This window comes from Gracilinanus agilis, chromosome X (assembly GCF_016433145.1).
Source record: "Gracilinanus agilis isolate LMUSP501 chromosome X, AgileGrace, whole genome shotgun sequence".
Taxonomy (NCBI): Eukaryota; Metazoa; Chordata; class Mammalia; order Didelphimorphia; family Didelphidae; genus Gracilinanus; species Gracilinanus agilis.
The window spans coordinates 2013085-2036431 of record NC_058136.1 but is presented as its reverse complement, the minus strand read 5'-3'; the positions used below and the strand labels follow the sequence as shown (position 1 = coordinate 2036431).

Below are 23347 nucleotides of genomic sequence, written 5' to 3'. Positions count from 1 at the left end.
CAGTTTTCTACTCTTAAAGGCAGGCCGTTGGATGAGCTGGCCTCTGCAGTCACTTCTAGGTCTGATATTCTCTGTTCAAAGACTAGCCATCTGGATAGCCACACTTGTGGATCTACTCAGACAATGAATTGAGATTGAAGACCTAGTAGCCATCTCCCTACTGAACCCTGAAGTTCAGGTTTAGCTGGCAACAAAGAACTATTCCCTCTAAACTCTTCTTCGCTTTTGAAAGTTACAGATCTAAGAGCTGCCTCTACCTTTTCCTAGACATAATTTGCAAAGCAGCCCTAACAATGTGGCTTTGGCTCAGTGCCACAGCTTCAATCCCACTCATATAAATGTCAGCAGCTGAGCAAGCTGTCCTGGCTGAAGAGCACTTTCAAAAAGGTCCCGGTCCAAAAAGCTTAATCGGTGTTCGGTGACACTGAACAGAAGGAATCAATTCTATCCTGTGAGACAACTGGAGGGGAGGCCAACCTCTCTGGCTACAGTGCAGGAAGAGCCAAAGGGCAAGAAAGGAGCCTGGAAGCTTCAGCCACACTCAGGGAACAGCTGTGACCCAACGAGACCAAGACCAAAGAAGCCTGCCTTAATCGCAGCCATCCATCCCTGTGGGCCTCCTGGCCTAGATGCTGAGCCGTTGTTTAGTGATCGACTTACCCTCTTCCTAACACTTTGTTACAAAGGCAGCTCCAGGGGACGGTGTGGAACAAAACCTTGGCCGGTGCCAGGCACAGAGCTAGCCTTGGATAAATAAACACTGATGGACTGAACAGAAGTTAGCTGACTTCTGGCCTGTGGTAGGTCAGAGCTCGGTTAGGATTTAGAATGGCCTAATATTCGAAATGAAAGAAACCATTCATTTTTATATCTTTCCCAAACCTTCAATTTTGCAGATGGAGAAGCTGAGGGTGAAGAGAGAAGGGGACTTGCCCACTAATGGTGTGGCCAGATCATACCTTATTCACTAGAAGGCAGAAGGTTGGGGGGAAACCCCTCCCCCAAAGAGTCTAGTGCAAGGACCTCTGATTGGCAGATGGATAGAGATTAAAGCTCAGGAGAGTGACAAACACCATCAGAAGGGGATGACTTGGCAGATTAGAAGAGCCGGGCAATTTAGTCTAAATAACAGAGGTCAGAGAGGTGACCTCATTACTGTCTTTAAATACACAAAGAGGCTTTATGAGGGGGAAGATGAGCAGTTGTTCTCTGTATCCAAAGAAGTCATGAACAATAGGAAAGAGTCTTAAATTAAAACTGGGTAGATTTTGGTTGATTATGTATGTATGTGCAGACTGAGGGTGGGATGGGATTAGGCAACTGGAATCAGTTTCCCTGAGGATCTTTAAGAAAAAATGGAAACTAAACAACTATCTCTACCTAACGGTCCCCCTTCTAGCTCCAGAATGCTATGGGAAAATTATTGGTAGAAAAATGTCTGCTTTTAAATATTCTTTTATATAGTTTAGGATGGTACTCTTGAAATGTTTTTTGAATGAGTTTCATGAACTTGGAACAGAGACCTGATGTAAAAAATGGAAAGGCTGACCTTTACTTATAAAAGAGCAGCCAGTTAGGGATGGCCTAGAGGGAAAAAATAGAAAGGAGTAGGTGATCCCAAAAGCCATTCTGGGTCATACAGAACAGCATTCAAATTCACAAAGCTTTTAAGTGCTATGTACTTTTTTGTAGTTAAGTTTTTGCTATGTACAAAGCTATACTGGGAGAAATAAAAAAGGTTAAATAAAATAAAATCTGTCCTCAAGGAGCTTATAGTCTGAAAGAGGGAAAGATACAAACACAGAAGAGTATAAAACACCAGGATCAAATAAATGATCAAAAAAGGGGCAACTAGGTAGCACAGTGGATAGAGCACCAGACCTGGAGTCAGGAGGACCTCAGATACTTTCTAACTGTGTGACCCTTGGCAAGTCACTTAGTCTTAATTGCCTACCCCTTGCTGCTCTTCTGTCTTAGAATTGATACTAAGATGGAAGTAAGGGTTTAAAAAGAAAGCAAGAAAGAAATGAGCAAAATACTGTGTTGGATCTGAAGAGAAAGGCTATTTCCAAGGTCATAAGTGGTGGTAATTATGGAAGGAATGGGCAAGTTTCATGGAAGGGGTGGATGTAAATTGGTCTTTAAAGGTTAAGTAGGAAACTAATAAGCAAAAGTATGTTCTTTTAGGTGTAGCACAGGTCACTAATAATTCTAGGATTCAATTTAGAGTGTCTAGGGTAATTAGAGTTAGGCACATGTGGTTCAAGACCCATTTAGCACATCTACCAATTTGAAGAGGTACCATACATAATACAAAAAAATCTATTCATTGGGACAGACTAACCAAGTAAATAAAAGAGAAAAATAAAGTGATAAGACTATCTCTTGGCTTGATCAAAGAAGAAAATTATGAAACAATATTAGAAATGCAAGAAGGTGCCAAACTGTATAAACTTCAACAATGGGCAAGAATGAGTCACTGATGATTTTTTACTGGAGGAGAATAATGGTCCCTGATCTATGATTTTGATATATGTAGTCAAGGCACTCTTTCTTACATCTTCTAGGAATAACCAGAGGTTTGAGAATATAGAAACAGAAATTGAATTTGGCTAAACTTCCAAGTTTAGATTTTCTGAGTTTTTTTCTGAGTGATTCATGGACCCAAATGCTTCCTAACAATGCTAATCTCCTAAAGGGAGTGAATGGCTCCTGAAAAAAACACATGTCTTTCTCAAAGTCAAATTCATTCAGCTTAGTATCAGCTTCAGAATCCATACTGTGTATCCTAATGCAAAACAGTTAAAGCTCTCAAGTATCATCTCCCCAGTTATGCTGACGTGTAAGGGCACCAATGGCCAGTTAGAACCAGACCTCACAGCATGGAGTGTATATCAGATATTTCTGGGTCTGAGGTCAGGTATTATCCAGCAATTTGTATATTATGGCAAGGAGACTGAGAATCATAGGCTTAGGAGTTAGTGGCCATCTAGTCCAAACCCCTCACTTTTCAGATGGGGAAACTGCAATCCTAGAAGGAAAAGTGACATGTCCACATTTAAAAAGATGGTAAGTGCCAGAGCTGGGATTCAAATCCAAGTCTTCTGACCTCAATACGTAATGCTCTTATACTACAATGGAGGCAGAAATACTCCAGTAGGTACGCCAAAGATCTTATATAGTATATAATTTAATGTTCTGGGTTTGTTCCAGTTCAACAGTTTAAAAAAATACATTGGTTCATTTTAGGAAAAGATGAGGTCCTGGAGAGAACATTAGATTGGAAGTTAGGAGATCTGAATTCAGACTCCACATCTGCTCAGGCAAATAAAAAATCAAAGGGTTGGACTAAATGAAGTCAAAGGTGCCTTCCAATTCTGATAACTGTTTAGTCATTGCTGCTGTTGTTTCAGGGGGAGTGGAATAGAAAGGGAACCTTTGATGTGGTTCCTAGTTCAGGTAAAAAAGAAATACACAGATACCTAATACATATAATATCTTATATACCAGTGATTCCCAAAGTGGGCGCTACCGCCCCCTCGTGGGTGCTGCAGCGATCCAGGAAAGCAGTGATGGCCACACTTTTTTTTGTATTACATTCTATTCTGAGTTCAATAAATAGTTTTATAATTTCCAGGGGTGCTAAGTAATATTTTTTCTGGAAAGGGGGCGATAGGCCAAAAAAGTTTGGGAACCACTGTTATATACTATTATATTTAGAACATATTATAGAAACTGTTATATTAATTTATCATTATAACATATTAATTTATGATAATATATTATATACATATATTATGTATAAACAATACATAAGATTGTATACACATTAAAAATATAGTCTTTTATAAATCTGGCATAAACACAATATTTAATATTGTATAAATACTATACAAACACTATATATCACAGATTATATAAATATACAGTACATGCATGCAATATATGTAATATTGTATAAATCCATACTATGTTATCTAGAAATGTACATTATCTATTTGTATAATATTTAATATTAAGATAGATATTTGAGTTTATAAGAATAGTTCATTTGGGGGTTTTGGTCCAGAGGAAGAGACCCTGGATTTGGAATCTCAGGACTCCAGCCTTTTCCATTACTAGCTGTATACCATTGAAGTAGTCATTGTACTTCTCTCTGGGCAGTTTCCTCATCTGTAAAATGGGGGTGCTGGACAAAGGGACCCAAGGATTCCTTCTAGCTCTCAAATGATGATCCTCTATAACTTGCTTTGTCTCTGCTGGCAGCAGGCATAGAACTTACTGATTTAGAAATAACTGAGGCTGTCTTATGCCTCTCTGGGTCCCCAGATGGCTCTGTATTCCCAGGGGATTGACTTTAGTCCATCACACTAACCCTGCCTGAGGGCGACCCTGGCCCCTGCCCCTCTCTACAGCTGGCACAATGAGCAGCTCTTCTCAGAGCCCTTATATTCCTCTCTCCGCCAGCAGAGGTTGCAATTGCACACTTCTATAATGCCTAAATGTACCCTAAGCAGCTCAGTGAAAGCAGAAAGGAAATTTTAGAATGAAAAAAGTTATTATTTATTTTAAACCTTCTTTTTACATTTTGAGTTCCAAATTCTCTTCCTCCCTCTGCCCTTCTCTCCCACCCACTGAGAAGGCAAGCAATATGACAGCTATTATCCATAGGAAATAATGCAAGACATATTTCCATATTAGCCATATTTGAAGAAAAAGCAAGTGAGAACATGCTCCTTGAGTTCGCACAGAGAGTTCATCAGTTTTCTCTCTGGTGGCGGAGAGCATTTTTTCAGCATGAGTTCTTTGGAATTGTTTAATAGAAATTTCAAATGACTTTCACTGAGGGGTTTCTGAGTGCTCAACCTGTTGGTCCCCAGACTGCTGCTTACCTTATTGGCGACCGTATATTGGTATGAGTACCGCTGCTTTCCACTCTTATCTTCATACACTGTGGGGACGATCTTCAAGATGTAATCATGGGATGCAAGGGCTGCAGGAAAGATGAAAAAAAGGAGACACCAATAAGAAAGTTAAATTAGTTTTGTTTCCTATAACTAGGATAAAATCATCCTAAATCTGATTTGGATCTACTAATGCAATGGATTGGGAATTTCAAAGAATGTATATGTGTATGTGTGTGTGCATGCATGTGAGCATACATTTCCATTCTTCTGTTATACCTGATTCACTTCAGGTTTCTCCTCAGTAAATTTTTTTTTAAAACCCTTACCTTCTGTCTTGGATCGATTCCAAGGCAGAAGTGTGGTAAGGGTAGGCAATGGGGGTTAAGTGACTTGCCCAGGGTCACACAGCTGGGAAGTGTCTGAGGCCGGATTTGAACCTAGGACCTCCCGTCTCTAGGCCTGGCTCTCAATCCACTGAGCACCCAGCTGCCCCCTCCTCAGTAAATTAAAGATAACAGTATCAGCTAATTTAAATTTATCCTTCAAATTAACTTGATAAATAAAAACCACTAAAGCTTGTACAAAAAAGAAAACATTCAAATCCTTTGAGTGGTTACTAAATGTTAGAGATTATTTGTCAACAAGGTTAGGTATTAAAGATTAAAGTTCCCAAATTCTCTTCACAGTCACTTCATCCCATACCGATTCTGTCATATAACCAGATAACAGGGTGAAAAGCTAGAAGGAACCATGGAAAACATCTAGTCTAACTTCCTCAGGTTACAGATGATCAAATGGAGGCCCAATGAAATGACTTGACTAAGGTCACACAGTTAGTAAGTAAAAGAGCCCAGGTCTTCTGATTCCAAATCCAGTACTTTTCCTACTCTACCCCAATGGTCATTATTGTTCTTCTGGTGCCTCAGACAGATCCTTGACTGATTAAATTAAGAAACTAGAAAGTTCAGTTGGAAGAGGTTAGAGAGGTATTTTCTTTACCTGCTTGGCTTCTATCTCTCTAGTTTTAGTCTAATCCAAGAAAACCTACATATACTAGAGCACTTTTCCCCTGAGAGAATTCTATAAGGATGGTTTACCTTGGATCCTATATAAGGGATTATAGTCACTGAATCATTTACAGATTATATTAAAAGAACATCTCATTTATAAGTGGACATGGTAACTAGCATTCCTGGTTACTTTGGCACTTTAAAGAAACCAGAAATGTTCCAGTGGATCTGTGGTCTCATTGGTGTGGCTGCCCTCTCCACTGGGACAGAATCTCTCACTGTGTGGGACTGTAGGCCATATCCTTCCATAAAAGTCACTAGTGAGGATTTATTAGGAGCTTTCTTCTAGATCAGGGGTTCTTAACCTTTTTTGTGTCATGGATCCCTTTGGAAGTCTGATGAAGAAGTCTATGGAACCTTTCTCAGAATGTTTTTAAATGCACAAAATAAAAAACAGAATAAAATATGTAGGATTACAAAGAAAGCCACTTATACTGAAATTTGGTTATCAAAATGATTTTTTTTAAACCCTTAACTTCCATTTTTAGAATTAATACTGTGTATTGGTTCCAAGGCAGAAGAGCAGTAAGGGCTAGGCAAGGGGGTCAAGTGACTTGCCTAGACACAGCTAGGAAGTATCTGAAGCCAGATTTTCCAGGACCTCTCACTCCTAAGACTGGTACTCAATCCTCTAAGCCAGTGATGGGCAAACTTTTTAAAGAAGGGGCCAAAGGAAAGGAAATGCTCATCTGTCAGTCTGTTTCTAAGGCAACTCTTTCGAAGTTTCATTGTATTGTATCCTACTCATTGTATTCGTCAGATTAGGAATAATGTCAGCCAGATAGAACATTTTAGGGATCCCGAATCTGGCCTGCGGGCTGTAGTTTGCCCATCACTGCTCTAAGCCATCTAGGTGCCCGTTTGATTTTTTAAAAATAAGTTCTCAGACCCTAGGTTAAGAACCTCTCTTCTAGGTCTTAATTATTTGCTGGTAACATATTGGGTGTATTACACACAACTCCATTTAGTTCTCTATTTTCCTTTGAGTTACCTACAATTTTGAGTCCATAGTCCTAAGACTGATAGCTATATAGCAATACTAGGAGAATTCTGATGTTGAATTTTGATGTTGATGGGTTTTTGAGTTAGGGAGCAGCTGGTGATTCTTAGCTTCTTCTTCTTCTTTTTTAAAGCCTTACCTTCTGTCTTTGAATCAACTCTAAGATTGATTCTGAAGCAGAAGAGCCGGTAAGGGCTAGGCAATCTGGATTAAGTGACTTGCTTAAGGTCACATAGTTAGGAAGTATCTCAGGTCAGATTTTAACCCAAGTCCTCCCATCTCCAGGCCTGGCATTCTATCCACTGAGCAACAGAGCTGCCCCTGCTTCTTAGCATCTTCTATCCATTCTCACTGCTCCAAACCATACAGTAGAATGTTGTAAAGATTTTGTGTGCACTCATGGTACATGTCATCTTCCCAATAGAATATACACTCCTTGAAGGCAAGGGGCATTTCGTTTTTGTCTCCATTACGTCAATAAATGCTTAATAAATACTTGTTGATGAATTCATTGGTCTAGAATCGAATCCTAGTTTTGCCATTTATGACCTTGGGGTAAGCTGCTTAATCTTTCTGGTTCTTAGCTGTAAAATCAGGAGTGTTGGACTAAATGGTTTCCATGGTCCTTTCCTGCTCTACAGCTGAGATCATCTCATCACTGCTGAAGGAGGAAGGGGATAAGGTGAGGCTAAGGGCTGCTTTTCTTCCTTTATGTTGTGTGGGCTGCATTGGCCAAAGGATTGATTACCTCATGCCTATATTCTGATGGTCAGCATGTGGGCACTTAGCTCGGCTGGCCCTTGAAAGGCAGATACACTGTCACTGGGTTTGTGCTCAAAGCCTCTGAGCCCAGCTCAGCAGAACCTGCCAGACTATGCTCTATTAGCCCAGTCTTTTAGAGCCCAGGGTCACCTCTACATTATGCTGAAGCATCCATGCAACCTTTCTGGGGAGAAACTCTGGCTGCTAAAATTAAAAATCCTTATAATCACTACAATCGGAACTGGAGACCTGAATCTCTGGAAAACCCTACAGAGTGTAATGAAGCGAAATGAGTCAGGAATTTTTTTCTGCAAAGACACACAATGCTCCAAAGACTGGGAAAAACACTGATCTTGGGAGTAAGAGAAACTGAGTTTGCATCCTAGCTCAGGCATTTACTGACTGTGTGACCTAGGGCAGGCCACTGAATTTCCTTGAGCCTCAGTTTCCTTTCTTTTTTTTTTTTTTTTAACCCTTATCTTCCATCTTGGAGTCAATACTGTGTATTGGCTCCTAAGTGGAAGAATGGTAAGGTTGGGCAATGGGGGTCAAGTGACTTGCCCAGGGTCACATAGCTGGGAAGTGTCTGAGGTCATATTTGAACCCGGGACCTCTCGTCTCTAGGCATGGCTCTCAATCCACTGAGCTACCCAGCTGCCCCCTCAGTTTCCTTTTTATGGAATGGGGGTAACAATATTTGGACTACTGACCTCACAGAATGAGGGAAACTTGTTCTAACCTCCAAGTGCTATAAAATTTATTTTTTATCATTAAAATTATTAATTTTATCATTAAAAATGACTTTACCAAAAATCATTGGTAATAGTAATTTAGAGATGGAAGACACTTCTGGTACTATCTAGTCCAATCTTCTCCTTTCACAAATAAGGAAACTAAGGCCCAGAAGGAACAAATGACTTGTACAGGTAACAAGCACCAGAGATGGGGCTTTAACCCAGGATCTCTAACTCCAACTCCCTCCCCAATATCATGCTGCCTCTGCCTCTTTAGGCTTAGATTTCTAACATGCTTTCACAATTTTGTTGTTGTTTAGTTTTTCAACTCTTCATGACCCCATGGATCATATTCATGTTTTGTTTTTTTTAAAACCCTTACTTTCCATCTTAGAATTGATACTGGGTATTGGCTCCAAGGCAGAAGAGTGGTAAAGGCTAGGCAATGGGGGTTAAGTGACTTGCCCAGGGCCACACAACAAGGAAGTGTCAGGTCAGATATGAACCCAGGACCTCCCATTTGTAGGCCAGGCTCTCAATCCACTGAGCCACCCAGCTGCCCCCAATGGGATTTCCTTGGAAAGGATCCTGGGATGGTCTGCCATTTCATTTTCCAGTGGATCCTTTTGTCAGGCAATCAGAGGTTAAGTGACTTGCCTCAGCTAGGAAGTGTCTGAAGCCCCATTTGAACTCAGTCTTCCTGCATCCAGGCCCAGCCCCCTATCTATTGGGCCACCTAGATGCCTCCTGGGCATACAGAAGTGAAGTTACTTGCTCAAGGTCACACAACTAGGAAATGTCTGAGGCTGGATTTGAACTTAGATCTTCTTGATTCCTGGCTCAGTGCTCTTAATCACTGAGCCATGGCTGCTCCTGCTTTCACACATAGGGTACCCCTAATCTTTCCCTCCCACATCCACATACTACTCAGCCCCTTGCCCCCTAGTCTCTTCACTGAACAAGGAAGCACAGAGAAGGGTTTATCATCTTTCTGTCTCTTCCAAGAGCACTTAGTACATGTTTTGGGCCTCAATGGGCTTTCTGGGTGAAAGGGTTGGCAAGAATCCTTATAGTGACTTGAACAAATATTTCCTTGAAAACTCTCTGTATAGAGAGCTTTACACAAGATACTTGAAGTCATAAGATCACAGGCCCATTAGAGGTCTCAAAAGAAAGAGGTCTTGGAGGCCATCAAGTCCAATCTCTTCATTTTATAGGTAATAAGCTTCAGAGAATGAATTTGAACCTGGGTCTCTAAAAAGAAATAGACAGTGATCTCTGATCTAAGGGGCTCCCAATGGTTAGAATGGAAAGAATATTGGATGGAAATGGGTTTAGGAGATAACACCGCCAAAGCCCTCCTTCAGGCTCCCAATATCCTTTCCATGACAGGTGATCTCTAAGGTGCCTTGTAGCTTCTGACCTTCTATATTTTCCATACCAAAGTGAAAATTCTGGCTGGGGGCACAAAGTCTCTGGGAGTTCAGGGAAAAGCCTGGCCTTGTCTGGAGGGGAAAAAAAAGAGAGAGAGAGAGATGTTAAGTTGCCAAGGCTAGTTGCTAAGTATGAAAGCAGCCTAGGGGTAAGGGAAGGAGCCAGTACAAAGCAGCTGCTCTCACAGGCATATTGTAGCCTCAGGATCGAACATCTTTCTGCTGACTAAGTGCTCCAGGGGCAAGAATTTTAAAAATGTAAAGAAAGCCAGAAGTTAGTAACAGGAGGAAGGAAGTGGAAAAGAGCAGACAGGGTTAGGTCACCTCTCTGGAGCCCGCTGGGCATATTTTCAAAATGCCAGACTATTCTTTTAAAAAAAATTTTAAACCCTTATCTTCCATCTTAGAATCAATACTGTGTTTTGGTTCCAAGGCAGAAGAGGAGTAAAGGCTAGGCAATGGGAGTTGAGTGACTTGCCCAGGATCACATAGCTAGGAAATGTCTGAGGCCAAATTTGAAACCAGGACCTTCCCTCTCTAGGCCTGGCTCTCAGTCCACTGAGCAGGGGTGGAGCCAAGATGGCAGTGGAGTAACCAGAGAATCCTTGAGCTGCTCTGAATTTCCTTCCAAACCAATCATTACAAAGCTTCTCAAAAGGACAGAAGTCAAAGCAGGACTAACAAAGGGGCTCTACCACTGGACACAGCATAAAAGGTAGGCAGTGAGAGGGGATTTCTATGTTATAAGGGGGCAAAGCTGCACAAGGAAAAGCACTGGCTGATCATCCCTCCTCCCCACCTACCATGCCAGAGACAGAGATAGGACTAGGGCCACTAAGTCACCCTGCTGCCCCAAAATGCCAGACTACTCAGAAGGGCTTTCCATCATGGAAAACATAAGGCCTTCTATTTTAGTCAATACAATTTTAATTCTACTTTACAGCAAGATAAGGATGGGGAGAACTTCTTCAGACTCAGGAAGGTGGCACAGTGGAGAGAGGGCCAGGCCTGGAGAAAGACTCATCTTCCTGAGTTCCAATCTGGTCGCAGACAGTTACTAGCTATGTGATCTTGGGCAAGTTACTTAACCCTGTTTACCTTGGTTTCCTCATCTGTAAAATGAGCTGGAAGGAAATGGCAAGCACTCCAGTATCTTTGCCAAGAAAATCTCAAATGGAGTCACAAAGAGTCCGACATGACTGTGTGCGTTTGTAATTCAGGGAGGTCCCATTTAAAAGTATCTTACAAACTTCCTGTGGACATGTGGGGAACTTTGAGACTACATTCCCCATGATCCAATGGGTTTCCAGTTTTGGATGTGGGGACGTCGTCCCCAACATATAGGGCAGCTTAAATTCGGAGGTCAGGCTTGAGACGGCCTTTTTTTTGGCTACATATCGATGATGGGCACTGGTGGTAACTTTGAAGAGCTTTTATCAGGCGCATGGTCTAATTATATACTTTATCAACTTGGCCATGGCAATTAAAATATTAATTTCTCTAGTAATATCAGCCTTTATCATTTTTAATCATTACAACTGATACAATTAAACAACAAAAGACTTCTTCAGATTGGGGGTTATTGTCTTTCATGGGCTGAACAATCTCATCCAATCCCAAACCTTTCTTGGTCTACCCTTTCACTGCCATTTTTAGGCAGCTGAAATATTCCATGTGATCTTAAGCAGAGACTGGCTATGGCTTTAGGACAAAATGTGTTGTAGCATACAGGAGTGATATCGAGAGAAAAGTGCTATGAATGTGTACTTGACCGGGAGTGCAGTCCTTCTTCTTGGACAAATCACTCTCCATTTGAGACTCTTTCTGCATTTCCATCAATTTATTATTAAGTGTCAACTATGTGCTGAGCTGGGGATACAAAAGGACACTAAAGATAGTTTTTGCTCTCAAGGAGTTCATGATCTAATGAATGTAGGGGAGGAATAAGAACAGGAGTCAGACTAGATCTCTTTATAGAACTAAATCCTATGCTTTCTTTGGATGATATCCTTCAGTCATACTTTAGTCAAAAAATGTACACATATTTAAGTGGTATAGGGGTATATGCATGTGTAAATCATATTTGTGTATGTTTTTGCATATGGGAGGGTATGTGTTTAGGTTAGTTTATTATTTAGTCTAATAGGAAATGCATAAAAGTTGCAGAAGAGTAGAAGTAAAGTAAATTTCAAGAATGGGGGCAGTTTACAAAGGGGAGAGGAAATGGAACAGCCAGTTGTAAGATGATAGAGTTTTAGGGGATGCAACCTTCTCAATTTAGAAAGGAAGAAACTGAAACAGAGAGACTGCCATTGGAGCCAAGGTTCCATCCTAGGTTCTCATCCTCCAAATTCCAGTGCTCTCTTCACTATACCACATGGCCTCTCCTCAATTCAATAGTTATTCCCAGCATGTACTGTGTGTTAGCTTCTGGGGACACGAAGATTAACGATGACATAGCATTGTGCCCTTAAGGAACCTACACACTCCAGCCATCTCTCTTTTCCATCCACTGAAAAACATATCCCAATCCTTCAAGTATTTAAGCAGGGTGTTAGACCCAGAATCATAAAGATTTAGATTGAAGTCCTGACTCAAACACAAACTAGCTATGTGGACTCCAGGGGGAAGTAATTTAGAAAAGTTATATCTTGGAGCTTCAAATTCCTCATCTATAAAATGCGGATAATAATAGCACCTATCTCATAGTGGGGCTGTGAGGCTCCAATGAGATAACATATGAAAAGCACTTTTCAAACCTTGAAGAGCTATCCTTATCAGCACCATTATTATTAGAGCAGCCTGAGTAGAAGCTGGGAATAATTGTAACAAGATAGCAGGTCAAACTGAACCTAACTCCATCAACAGAGGAAATCTCCAGGCATGGCCGGGTTAGCGAGAGCCTTAGCTTTCCCTAAGTAAAGATCACATCACAGAGTCTGATTCCAGAACTCCAAAGAATCAGTTATAATTCTGAGCAAGATGGTATACTTCTTCAATTCCTGCCGCATTTATGGGTCCAGTGATTGAATCGTGCTCCCATCTGAGATACGTACGGTTAGAAGTGAGTTTGTCAGCTCCTCCTAGAGCGTTGAATGCTCCGTGAATGTTCTGAACCTGGAGACAAACACAGCTTGTATCAATAATTTCCACAGAAGATCAGAGGGATTAGGAGAAGTTTATTATAGGATCACAGATACAGAGGTCATTTAGTGCAAGGGTTCCTAGGTTCAAATCTGGCCTCAGACACTTCCTAGTTGTGTGACCTTGGGCAAGTCACTTAACCTCCCATTGCCCACCCTTACCACTCTTCTGCTTTGGAACCAAATATACAGTATTGATTCTAAGAGGGAAGGTAAGGGTTTAAAAAAAAAAAAAAAGACTGGCTCTCCCCAGGTTGCCCAAGTGGAAGTGTAGGGGCTACTACTTAATAGCACTGAAGTTTCTAACTTGGTTGGTTCATCTCGCCGTAGGCAGATTCTGTGCTTAGGGACTTACAATATTGATGCCAAACAGTGTGGACACCTAATTCCTGAACTCAAGAGATACCCCAGCCTCAGCCTGCCCAGTAGCTTTGATTCTGTGTATGTATCAACAAACCCAGGCTCAGAATTATATTGTTTTTATATTCACATCTGAAGGAATGCTAACTTTCAGTTAGAGCAGTGGTGAGACACACAAACAGAAACACGGCCATTAAACCATAATAGGGATCCTTGTGGGCCACATATTGATTTAGAAAGACTAAATATTAACATCATCTGTATTCTATTATATTTTCATTTGTTTTATTAAATATTTCCCAATTAAAATTCCTGAAAATTTCATTGATTTATTTATTTGTTTGTTTTTAGAATACTTTTCCATGGTTCCATGATTCATGTTCTTTCCCTCTCCCCTACCCAATTAAATTTTAACCTGATTTGGGCCACAAATGGCATGTTTTATACTTGGGTTAGAGGACAGGGAAAATAAAGATTTTAATTGTTTTCTTATCCTATCTAGTTCATGGCACTCTAAAATCCTCAGAGGTCAAGTAACTTGCCAGAAGTCACAAGTGACTGGGTCAAGATTTGAAACTGGAGCCTTTGACTCCAAAGTCAGCCTTTTTACTATGGTACTGCACTGCTTTTCATAAACAAGAAGGGATTTTTATGCTGAGGCTTGAAGGAATGTCATGACCCAGAGCAAAGAGCAGTGGAGAGAAGCTTTGCTAGGCAATGATTAAACCAGTTTGGCCAGAGCAGAGGGTTTGGAAAGGTGAGTAATTTGGAGATAAGGTTCAAAATATAGGTTGGGGGTCTTCTTCTCCTTTACTGTACCTATGTAACCAAAGTGCTATGTCAGGAAATTGGAAACAAGATGATCTTCCCCTTTTAGAGGTCAGTGTCCTCTTTCTATCCTCTCCTGGTCCTCCAACTAAATTCACTTTATAGACTCCACAAATCCAAATGGGGATTCTATAGTCCATAGTCCAAATGGCCTATATGAAACTGAAATCTCTCCATCTATAAAAGGGAAAACCCACCAGCCTTCCTCTGAGCTGGCAAAGCTGACAACATGCATCCCTCTACAGAGAACTAACTCATGGGCTTCTAAACCCTGTCCCTCTCTGTTCTACTCCTCCACCACTAGCAGAAATTTGGCCCCAAAAGACTGGGAACCTTAGAAGCATCTTAACTTTCCGTCTCTCCTTTTGTTAATTTCCCCAGATGCCATCTTCTCTGTACTTTTCCCTTTCCTGATCTCTGCTGATCCACACTCTTCCTGGCTGTCTAACTGCTCTCTTTCTGCTTTGTATTTCAACATTGCTTTCTTGCCCTTCAGCATGCTCAAGGCTTTCCATTATTAAGTAAACTTTGACTTGGCACAGTCTTCCCTCCACTTCCACTGATTTGTCCTTGGCCTTCTGCTCTTTGAAGAAAGAAACAAACAACCCCCCCCCCCTTAATATTCTTAGAATTGTGATGGGGACATGATTCGGAATGTAGACTCTAAGTGATTACCCTAATATTAATATTAAATATTAATAATATGGAAATAAGTCTTGATCAATGACACATGTAAAACCCAGTGGAATTGCTCTTTGGCTTTGGGAGGGGGTGGAAGTAGGGGAGGGAAAGAACATGAATCATGTATCCATGGAAAAAATACTCTAAATTAATTAATTAATTAAAAATTATTTTTAAAAAAGTATTAAAAAAAGTCAGTCCAGTCCAGCCTTTGGTTGACGAGATAGTGACAAAAAGGTGATATAGTTATAACATCAAATTCAAAATTAAATTAAATTGTACAAAACATTGAGTATATATATGCATGCACACACACACACACACACACACATATTCTTTGAATTTATACTAGGTATTGGTTCCAATGCAGAAGACTGGAAAGGAGTAGGCAACTGGAATTAAATGACTTGCCCAGGGTCACACAGCTAGGAAGTATTTGAGGCCTAATTTGAATCCAGCTCCTTCTGATTCCAAGCCTGGTGCTCTATCTACTGAGTTGTAAGTAGGAAGGACATTCATTGACAAGCTAGAGAATATCAAAGGTGTTGGGGATAATAAATGATCTTGATGTTAAATCCTCAGACACTGAAGACTGGCTGACGGTGCTAGAAGTGTTTAACTTAGAAAAGAGAAGACTTGGGGGATAGGGGTAGGACAGGGACAAGATAGATATCTTCAAGTAACTAGAAGAGCTGCCACATAAGGATTAGACTTGTTTTGCCAGGGGTCAGAGCCAAGATGCTCCAGGGAGACACGTTTAGGTTCTATGTAAGGAAAATCACTCTCACGATTAAATCTGCTCTAAGTTGGAATTGACTGTCTCAGACCATGGTAGATCTTTCATCACTGAAGGTCTTTGGACAGAGAGAGGTTGATAATCCTTTGTCAGAGACAGAGAGGTAAAGTATTTATTAAGTACTTAGTATGAGCCATGCCAGGAACTATGCTAATAGTAAAAGGAAAGGCAATCTTTGCCCTCGAAAAACTTACATTCTTTTTTTTTTTAACCCTTACCTTTCAATCTTAGTATCAATACTGTGTATTGGTTCTAAGGCAGAACAGTGGTTAAGGGCTAGGCAGTGGGGTCAAGTGACTTGCCCAGGGTCACACAGCTGGGAAGTGTCGGATGTCAGACAGGCCTGATTCTCAATCTACTGAGCCACCTAGCTGCCCCTGGGCCATCCTATTTTGATCATTGTCCTTTTACACCAAATTTCTTCCAACTATCTATAGCTGTTATGTTAATTTATTCACTACCTTCCTTTTTCCTTGGCTCCCTGTTAGTTGTCTACCATGTTACTCAAGTGAAACAACAATTTCCAAGTGCTTAACACAGTGCCAGGCACAAAGAAAGCGCTGTATAAATACTACTTATTATTCTGACTTTACTAAGACAGCTCTATGGCTACCCCATGCCTCTTGCTCTAACCCAGAGATCTTTCTTCCCCACTACACTTGAAAATGTCAACAACTTCCTTCTGGATACTCTTAAACTTGGACTTCTGACTCAATGGCTTCCTCTTTCCTTTCTGACTCTTTCCACCCATGTTGTTTTTCTTCCCTTTGCCAACTGAAGCTGACCACCACATTGGTCACATTGCTTTTTCCATAATTCCATTCTCAAGGAGCTTGTCTAGTCACATGATATTTCATTACTTCTTGTACAGAAAAAGCTCCCAGATCCGAAGCTCAAGCCTTGACTTGTCTTCCAAGTCCTCCATTTCTGGTTGTCTAAAGACATGAACGGGGACAGTTAGGTGGCTCAGTGGTTTGAGAGTCAGACACTACCTAGTTGTGTGACCCTGAGTAAGTCACTTAACCGCTATTCCCGAGCTCTTTTGCCTTGGAACCAATACACAGTAATGATTCTAAGATGGAAGGTAAGGGTTTAACAAAAAAAAGACACGAACATTTGATTGAGGGGAGAGGTATGGACAATTTCCCCTCTAACAATTAATCAAAAAACACTTATTAATCATCTTTTACTATGTACCAGACATCATGCACACCAAGAAAAGGCCTAGAGATGAGAGATCCTGGGTTCAAATCTGGCCTCAGACACTTCCCAGTTGTGTGACCCTGGGTAAGTCACTTAACCCCCATTGCCTACCCTTACCGCTCCTCTGCCTTGGAGCCAGTACACAGTATTGACTCCAAGATGGAAGGTAAGGGTTTAAAAAAAAAAGTGCCTAACATGATTTTTTGCATGATAGAAAGTTTATTATAGGTCAGCACATGCTTGGATGTGGCTGGTCATGGAACAGGTTGTTAAGATTACGACAGCATGAGCTGTTCCTGTTGGGCAATCAAATGAATAGAGTGATTGGGAAATCAGTAATGAAGTTATGGAATTGAGTGTGTGAGAGTGAGTGCATGTAGTGTGTACAAAGAGTGAGAAAAGACATCACCAAAGCCTTGTGAGATCAAATCAAAGCAGGTTTTAAAAGTACAGCAGAATAAGTAGGGCCAAGTGGGAAATCATAGATTGTATCAAATTAAATGCCAACCTAGTTGAAGCAGAAGGATGGAGGAGATACTGAAGTTCACCTGAGAGGACTGAGAAAAGTAGAATTGACTTTCTTTCTTTCTTTCTTTCTTTCAAGCCTTTACCTTCCATCTTGGAACCAATACACAGTATTGGCTCCAAGACAGAAGAGGGGTAAGGGTAGGTAATGGGGGTTAAGTGACTTGCCCAGGGTCACACAGCTGGGAAGTGTCTGAGGTCAGTTTTGAACCCAGGACCTCCCATCTCTAGGCCTGGCTCTCAATCCACTGAGCTACCCAGCTGCCCCCTATAGAACTGACTTTCTTTAGAAGAATTTTAGGGGCAGGTAGGTGCCCAGTGGATAGAAGTAGGTCTAGAGTCAAGAGGTCCTGGGTTCACTCAGACACTTCCTAGCTGTTCAACCCTGGAAAAGGCACTTAACCCCAATTGCCTAGCCCTTATAACTCTTCCATTTTAGAAATGATACTTAATATCAATTATAAGGCAGAAGGTAAAGATTAAAAAAAATGAATCCTAAATAAACTTGATGGGAAGAAAAAGAGGAATTTTCTCCAGATGAAATCAAGAAGAAACTAAGGCTTCCCCTTTGTCAGGTCTCTTCCCAGAAAGGGTGGAGGGCAAAAGAGACATCTAACCCACTCTTGCCTCTTCCCCACCCACAATTTTACTCCACCCACCTTCTGAGTCTATGAGGTCCTCAGTAAAAAGCATCTTCCCAAGGGTAAATGGAATCCACCCCTTAAATGACCCCTTTCACCCAGATGCCCAATTCATTTAGAAATAACAAACCTCTCTTGGTCTCGGTATCACAATTTCAAGTCACTGTGGTCGGAGAACTCACCTGCAGCGTGTCTCCAAAGGACAGCTTGTGGATGACATGAGTCATGTCTGGATTCTGGGGCTGTGCAGTGGCACTGTGTGTTGATACATGGAAGTTGCCAGGGACCTATTTGGGCCAACAGCCCACAGGGCAAAAAAACACAGGAAAAACAAGCTATTAGAAAAATGTCCCTTTCCCTCCTCTCCTGAGTCTATGGGAAGCTGGACAGAATCCACGGGACCTGAGGATGACTTATCCAAACTGGGATGTAAGGAGGACTCTGGGCCACCGTTCAAGTATCAGGATGCGCCCTAGGAAGGAAGGAAGGGAACAAGTAGTTTTTAGAGCCCACTATGTGCCAGACACTGTGCTAAGCTTTACAAATATGATCTCACCTAGAGGGATAAGGTGTCTCATCAAATGACACATTGTGGGAGAGTGAGGGGAAGTGCCCATTACAGGTGGAAACTCCATCATACCTGGAAGACAATGATACCTGCATTCCTAAGCTCTGTGAGGGTAGAGATAGTGTATCTTACTTTAGAATGTAAGTTACAGGGACAGTTCATTGGCTCAGTGGATAGAGAGCCAGGTTTGGAGACAGGAGGTCCTGGGTTCAGATGTGACCTCAGATACTTCCTAGTTGTGTGACCCTGGGCAAGTCACTTAACTCCCATTGCCTAGCCCTTCCCACTCTTCTGCCTTGGAATGGATAGATAGTATTGATTCTAAGACAGTTTAAGTAGAGTTTAAAAAGAAAAATAAAAAAAAGAAAAGAATGTGAGTTCCTTGAGAAGAGTACGGAGTATTTATGCCTTTCTTTGTATTGTTTCACAGTGTTTTAACTAGGTGGCACAGAGGTTAGAATATTAGGCCTGAAATCAAGAAGATTCCTCTTTCAGAGTTCCAAATCCAGCCTCAGACACTTACAAGCTTTGTGACCCTGGACAAGTCATTTAAACCTACTTGCCTCAGTTTCTTCATCTGTAAAATGAGCCAAAGAAGGAAATGACAAATTACTCTAGTGTCTTTGCCAGGAAAACCCCAAAAGGGGTCACAAAGAATCAGACATTATTGAATAACAAGTGAACAACAACAAAAAATGTTTATTGACTGTTGACTATCCTGTCTAAATTTTACATCTTCCCCAGCACCTAGCATAATGTTCTGTGGATGGCAGATGCACATTTCCACTGGTTTTAACATGTGTCATTGATCAAGACCTATTTCCAAATTGTTGATAGTTGCATTGGTGTGGTAGTTTCGAGTCTACATCCCCAATCATCCTTTTTTTTTTTTTTAAACCCTTACCTTCCATCTCAGAATCAATACTATGTATTGGTTCCAAGGTAGAAGAGCATTAAGGGTTAGGAAATGGGGGTTAAGTGACTTGACCAGGGTCATACAACATGGAAGTATCTGAGACCACATTTAAACCCTGGACTTCCTATGGCCTGTATCTCAATCCCCTGAGACACCCAGTTGGCTCTTAGATTGATATTTCTAAAGCACAGACCTGACTAGGTTACAAATCCCTTAATCAAAAAGCTCCAGAGATTCTATTGCCTTTAAGATCAAATACATACTCCTTGGCTTGGCACTTTAAGCCCATCAGGATCTGGCTTCCACTTCCCTTTCCTGGCTTCATCCACATTACTCCCCTACTACATTTCACACTTCAGCCAAACTGTTCTACGTGTTTGTTCTTCACCCAAGATGTTCTATTTGCCATGCCTGCAATATCTTCTTATTTCACTTCTGCCTCTTAGATTGGGGTTCCTTTAAAGCCCAATTCAAAAGCTAATTCGTACCCCTCAATTGGCCTTCTCCATTAGGACTTAGTGTGTTGCTTTCCTCATATTTGGTTTATATTTACCCTCCAAACTGGACCACTAGAGGTCATGCCTGGGTGGAGCTGAGGCATTCAGCTATGTACCCCCTGAGACAACGAATCCTCTTCTTCATCCTGGGTCATTCTCTTGCCAGCCTCCCAAACTCTTCTTTCTCTAAGATAGAGATAAGGATAGGAGCAGGAACTATTGTTCATTGATGACTGTTCATCTCACTCTCAGATAAGCAATCTCCCTCTACTAAAGATCTAGACGGTCTTCAAGAATAAAGTGAGAGGGTGAGGTAGTTCAGTAAATAGAGAACCAGATGGGCAAAATGGGAGGTCCTAGGTTCAAATCTGGCCTCAGATATTTCCTAGCTGTGTGACCCTGGAGAAATCGCTTATCTCCCATCGCCTAGCCGATACTGCTCTTCTGCCTTGGAACCAATATACAATATTGATTCTAAGATGGAAGGTGAGCTTTTAAAAAGAAAAGTCAGTGTGACTAGTCTAGGGTTTGTTGTCATTCAGTCCTTTTAGTTGTATCCAACTCTTTCTGACCCCATTTAGGGTTTTCTTGGCTAAGATAGCAGAGCAATTTGTCATTTTCTTCTCCAGCTCATTTTTACAGATTAAGAAATTGAGGCAAACAGAGTTAAGTGACTTGCCCAGGATCACATAGCTAGTAAGTGTCTGAGGTCAGATTTGAACTCATGAAGACCAGTCTTCCTGAATCCAAGCCGAGGGCTCTGTCCTCTGTACCATTTAGCTGCCTCTGGGATATGTGACATCACATTCTATATTACAAAAGCTGCTTCTTTGAAAGCTGTGATCAAATTACCACTGCCACTGCTTCTGGAAAGAATCTTCCTTCCTTCCTTCCTTCCTTCCTTCCTTCCTTCCTTCCTTCCTTCCTTCCTTCCTTCCTTCCTTCCTTTCTTTTTCTTTACCTTAGAATCAATATTATGTATTGGTTTCAGGTAGAAGAGAGGTAAGGGCTAAGCAATGGAGATTAAGTGACTTACCCAGGGTCATACAGGTAGGAAGTCTCTGAGGTCAGATTTGAACCCAGGACCTCCAGTCTCCTTAGGTTTGGCACCCAATCCAGCGAGCCACCTAACTGCCCCAGAAGGGGTGTGTTAATGAACTTCTCTATTGTTCCACTCACCATCTTGGTGACTTTTCAGGCCATGACTCCCTTCCTTGGCCACTCTCCCAGATGTATGTATGGTTTCCCCCACTAGAATATAATAAGCTCCTTGAGGGCAAGGACTGTTTTGCCTTGGCATTTGGATCCCAAGCATTTAGCACAGTTCTTGGCACTTAGTAAGTGCTTAATTAATGGCTTTTATTCATTTACTGATACATGAGTATCTTGTTTCCCTCCAAGGAATATAGGACGCTTGAGGGCAGATACTGTTCTGATTTTGCTTGGCCTTCCCAGAACCAAGCATAGGGTGTGGCACACAGCAAGTGCTTAATAAATGCCTATTGAATGACAAGATACTGAAGACTTTCACTAGGATCCCATGATTTCTAAGGCTCTTTTTTTTTCATCGGATACTTTGATAATCAGAAGATCTTATTTGAGGTCTGAGCTATGAGATCCCTTAAGTTAAATGATTCAAAGAACTCCCCTATACTGGGTATTTGTCTCTCAATATGTGGGACTGCCCCGCCACCCCCAAGCAGGTCTGACTCAATAATTTATTTCTATACTAGTTTCTCTCCCTTCCTCCCCCCAATCACAAGGATACTGCTTGCAACCCAGCTTGATAAAATAGGGTGACTCACAAAAACAAGTGCTGGCCTGCAGAAATGAGAAATTTTGAGGACATGTGATTTAGAAACCCACGTAGCCTTCACTAATGGACTTAAAAACATTTGGTGCCAATCACATAATGCTTGCCTAAATCCTGACTACCTCCTGCTGACTCAGTGAGTCAGTTCACTCCAAAAAAATGCCACCCAACCGAGGTTTCAAACCGTTTCAACCAAGTAGTTGAGTTGCCAACACAGTCTGAAATAGTCAATCTAACATCATTTGTTTTAGATGTATGGTGGCTGTTCTGACTTTCCAGGATATAAACTTGTTTATAAATTCATATTATGCTCAACTCCCCATAGATTAAAGGTACATAACGGAAGGAGGGAAACTACTTTTTGGTACAAAAAGAGAGGGATAGAAGATGTCAGTTATTCAAATTACCGAGATAAAAATAAGCCATCTTGAAGCCTCATCATGATTACTTTAAAGTTACTATCTTTCAAAACTTATCAGTAATATTAATCCACATTAGTAGAACACTTTAAAGAGAGGTGGAGAGGAATAAGTGGCTAAAATCTTCCTCAAAACCAGGTAGACCTGGGCTCCAGTGTTGCCTATGACAGATACCACCAGGTAGTGTGATGCCTACTGGGCAAATCCCTTTACCACTCGGGGCTCAACCCTCTAAATTTCAGAGAAGGTACCAGCCTGCACTGGCAGAGGGGATTTCCTCACATGATCTGGACCCAGTCTTAAAGATCCAGAGAGTAATATTCTTGCCACCAACATGAGAAACCAATTAACATGAGAAACCAATATGATTTTATGAGTGGAAATGACATTCAAGAAGAGGCACTGCCATTTGTCAAAACCTTCCATTAAGTGTTATCTTCCTCATTAGAATGGAAGTTTGTTGAAGTTGTTTTTTAGTCATGTCTGATTCATGACCCTCATTTGGGATAGTGGAGTGGTTTTGCTATTTGCTTCTTCAACTCATTTTACAGATGAAGAAACTGAGGCAGAGTTAAATGATTTGCCCGTAGTCTCATAGCTAGTAAGTGTTTGAGGCTAGATTTGAGCTCAGGAAGATGAGTCTTCCTGCCTCGAAACCCAGCAACTCTCTCCACTAAGTCATCTAGCTGCCTAAGGATCTAATCAGTATCTATCAATATCTAATTCAGAGCCACAAAGACTATGACTCTGGGCAAAAATGTGTCACTCACGTCCTATTTTAGGTGTCTGTAGTATCTCCACTTTAATTTCCTTTTGCAGGATGAAAGGACATGAATGAAATTTGAAACTCTGAATTTGGTCCCTGTAGCTAAGCCAAGGTAATAGGTCACTTATGCTTCTGTTTTCAATTTGTGTTCTTTGGAAAACAAAGTTTATAAAACAGTGCATTCCAAACTGAAATAGAATATGGCCCCAGGGAAGAAAGGAAGACCACCAAGCTCCAGACTCAGGAGATCAAGTTGATTACTTTGGCATCCTACAAACTTTACTG

The 23347-nt window shown here is 41.2% G+C and overlaps 1 protein-coding gene across 1 annotated transcript in view; it reads right to left on the bottom strand.

The window, feature by feature from the left end:
* The window catches only part of LOC123253459 (endoplasmic reticulum-Golgi intermediate compartment protein 1-like), a 62307-nt gene that overhangs the window by 21952 nt on the left and 17008 nt on the right, over positions 1–23347 (bottom strand). Inside the window, exons 4-6 of the mRNA XM_044682649.1 lie at positions 18266–18370; positions 12963–13023; positions 4893–4993 (exon numbers count right to left, since the gene is read on the bottom strand). Of these exons, the coding sequence (XP_044538584.1) occupies positions 4893–4993; positions 12963–13023; positions 18266–18370 (267 nt within the window). The remainder of the gene's footprint in view (positions 1–4892; positions 4994–12962; positions 13024–18265; positions 18371–23347) is intronic.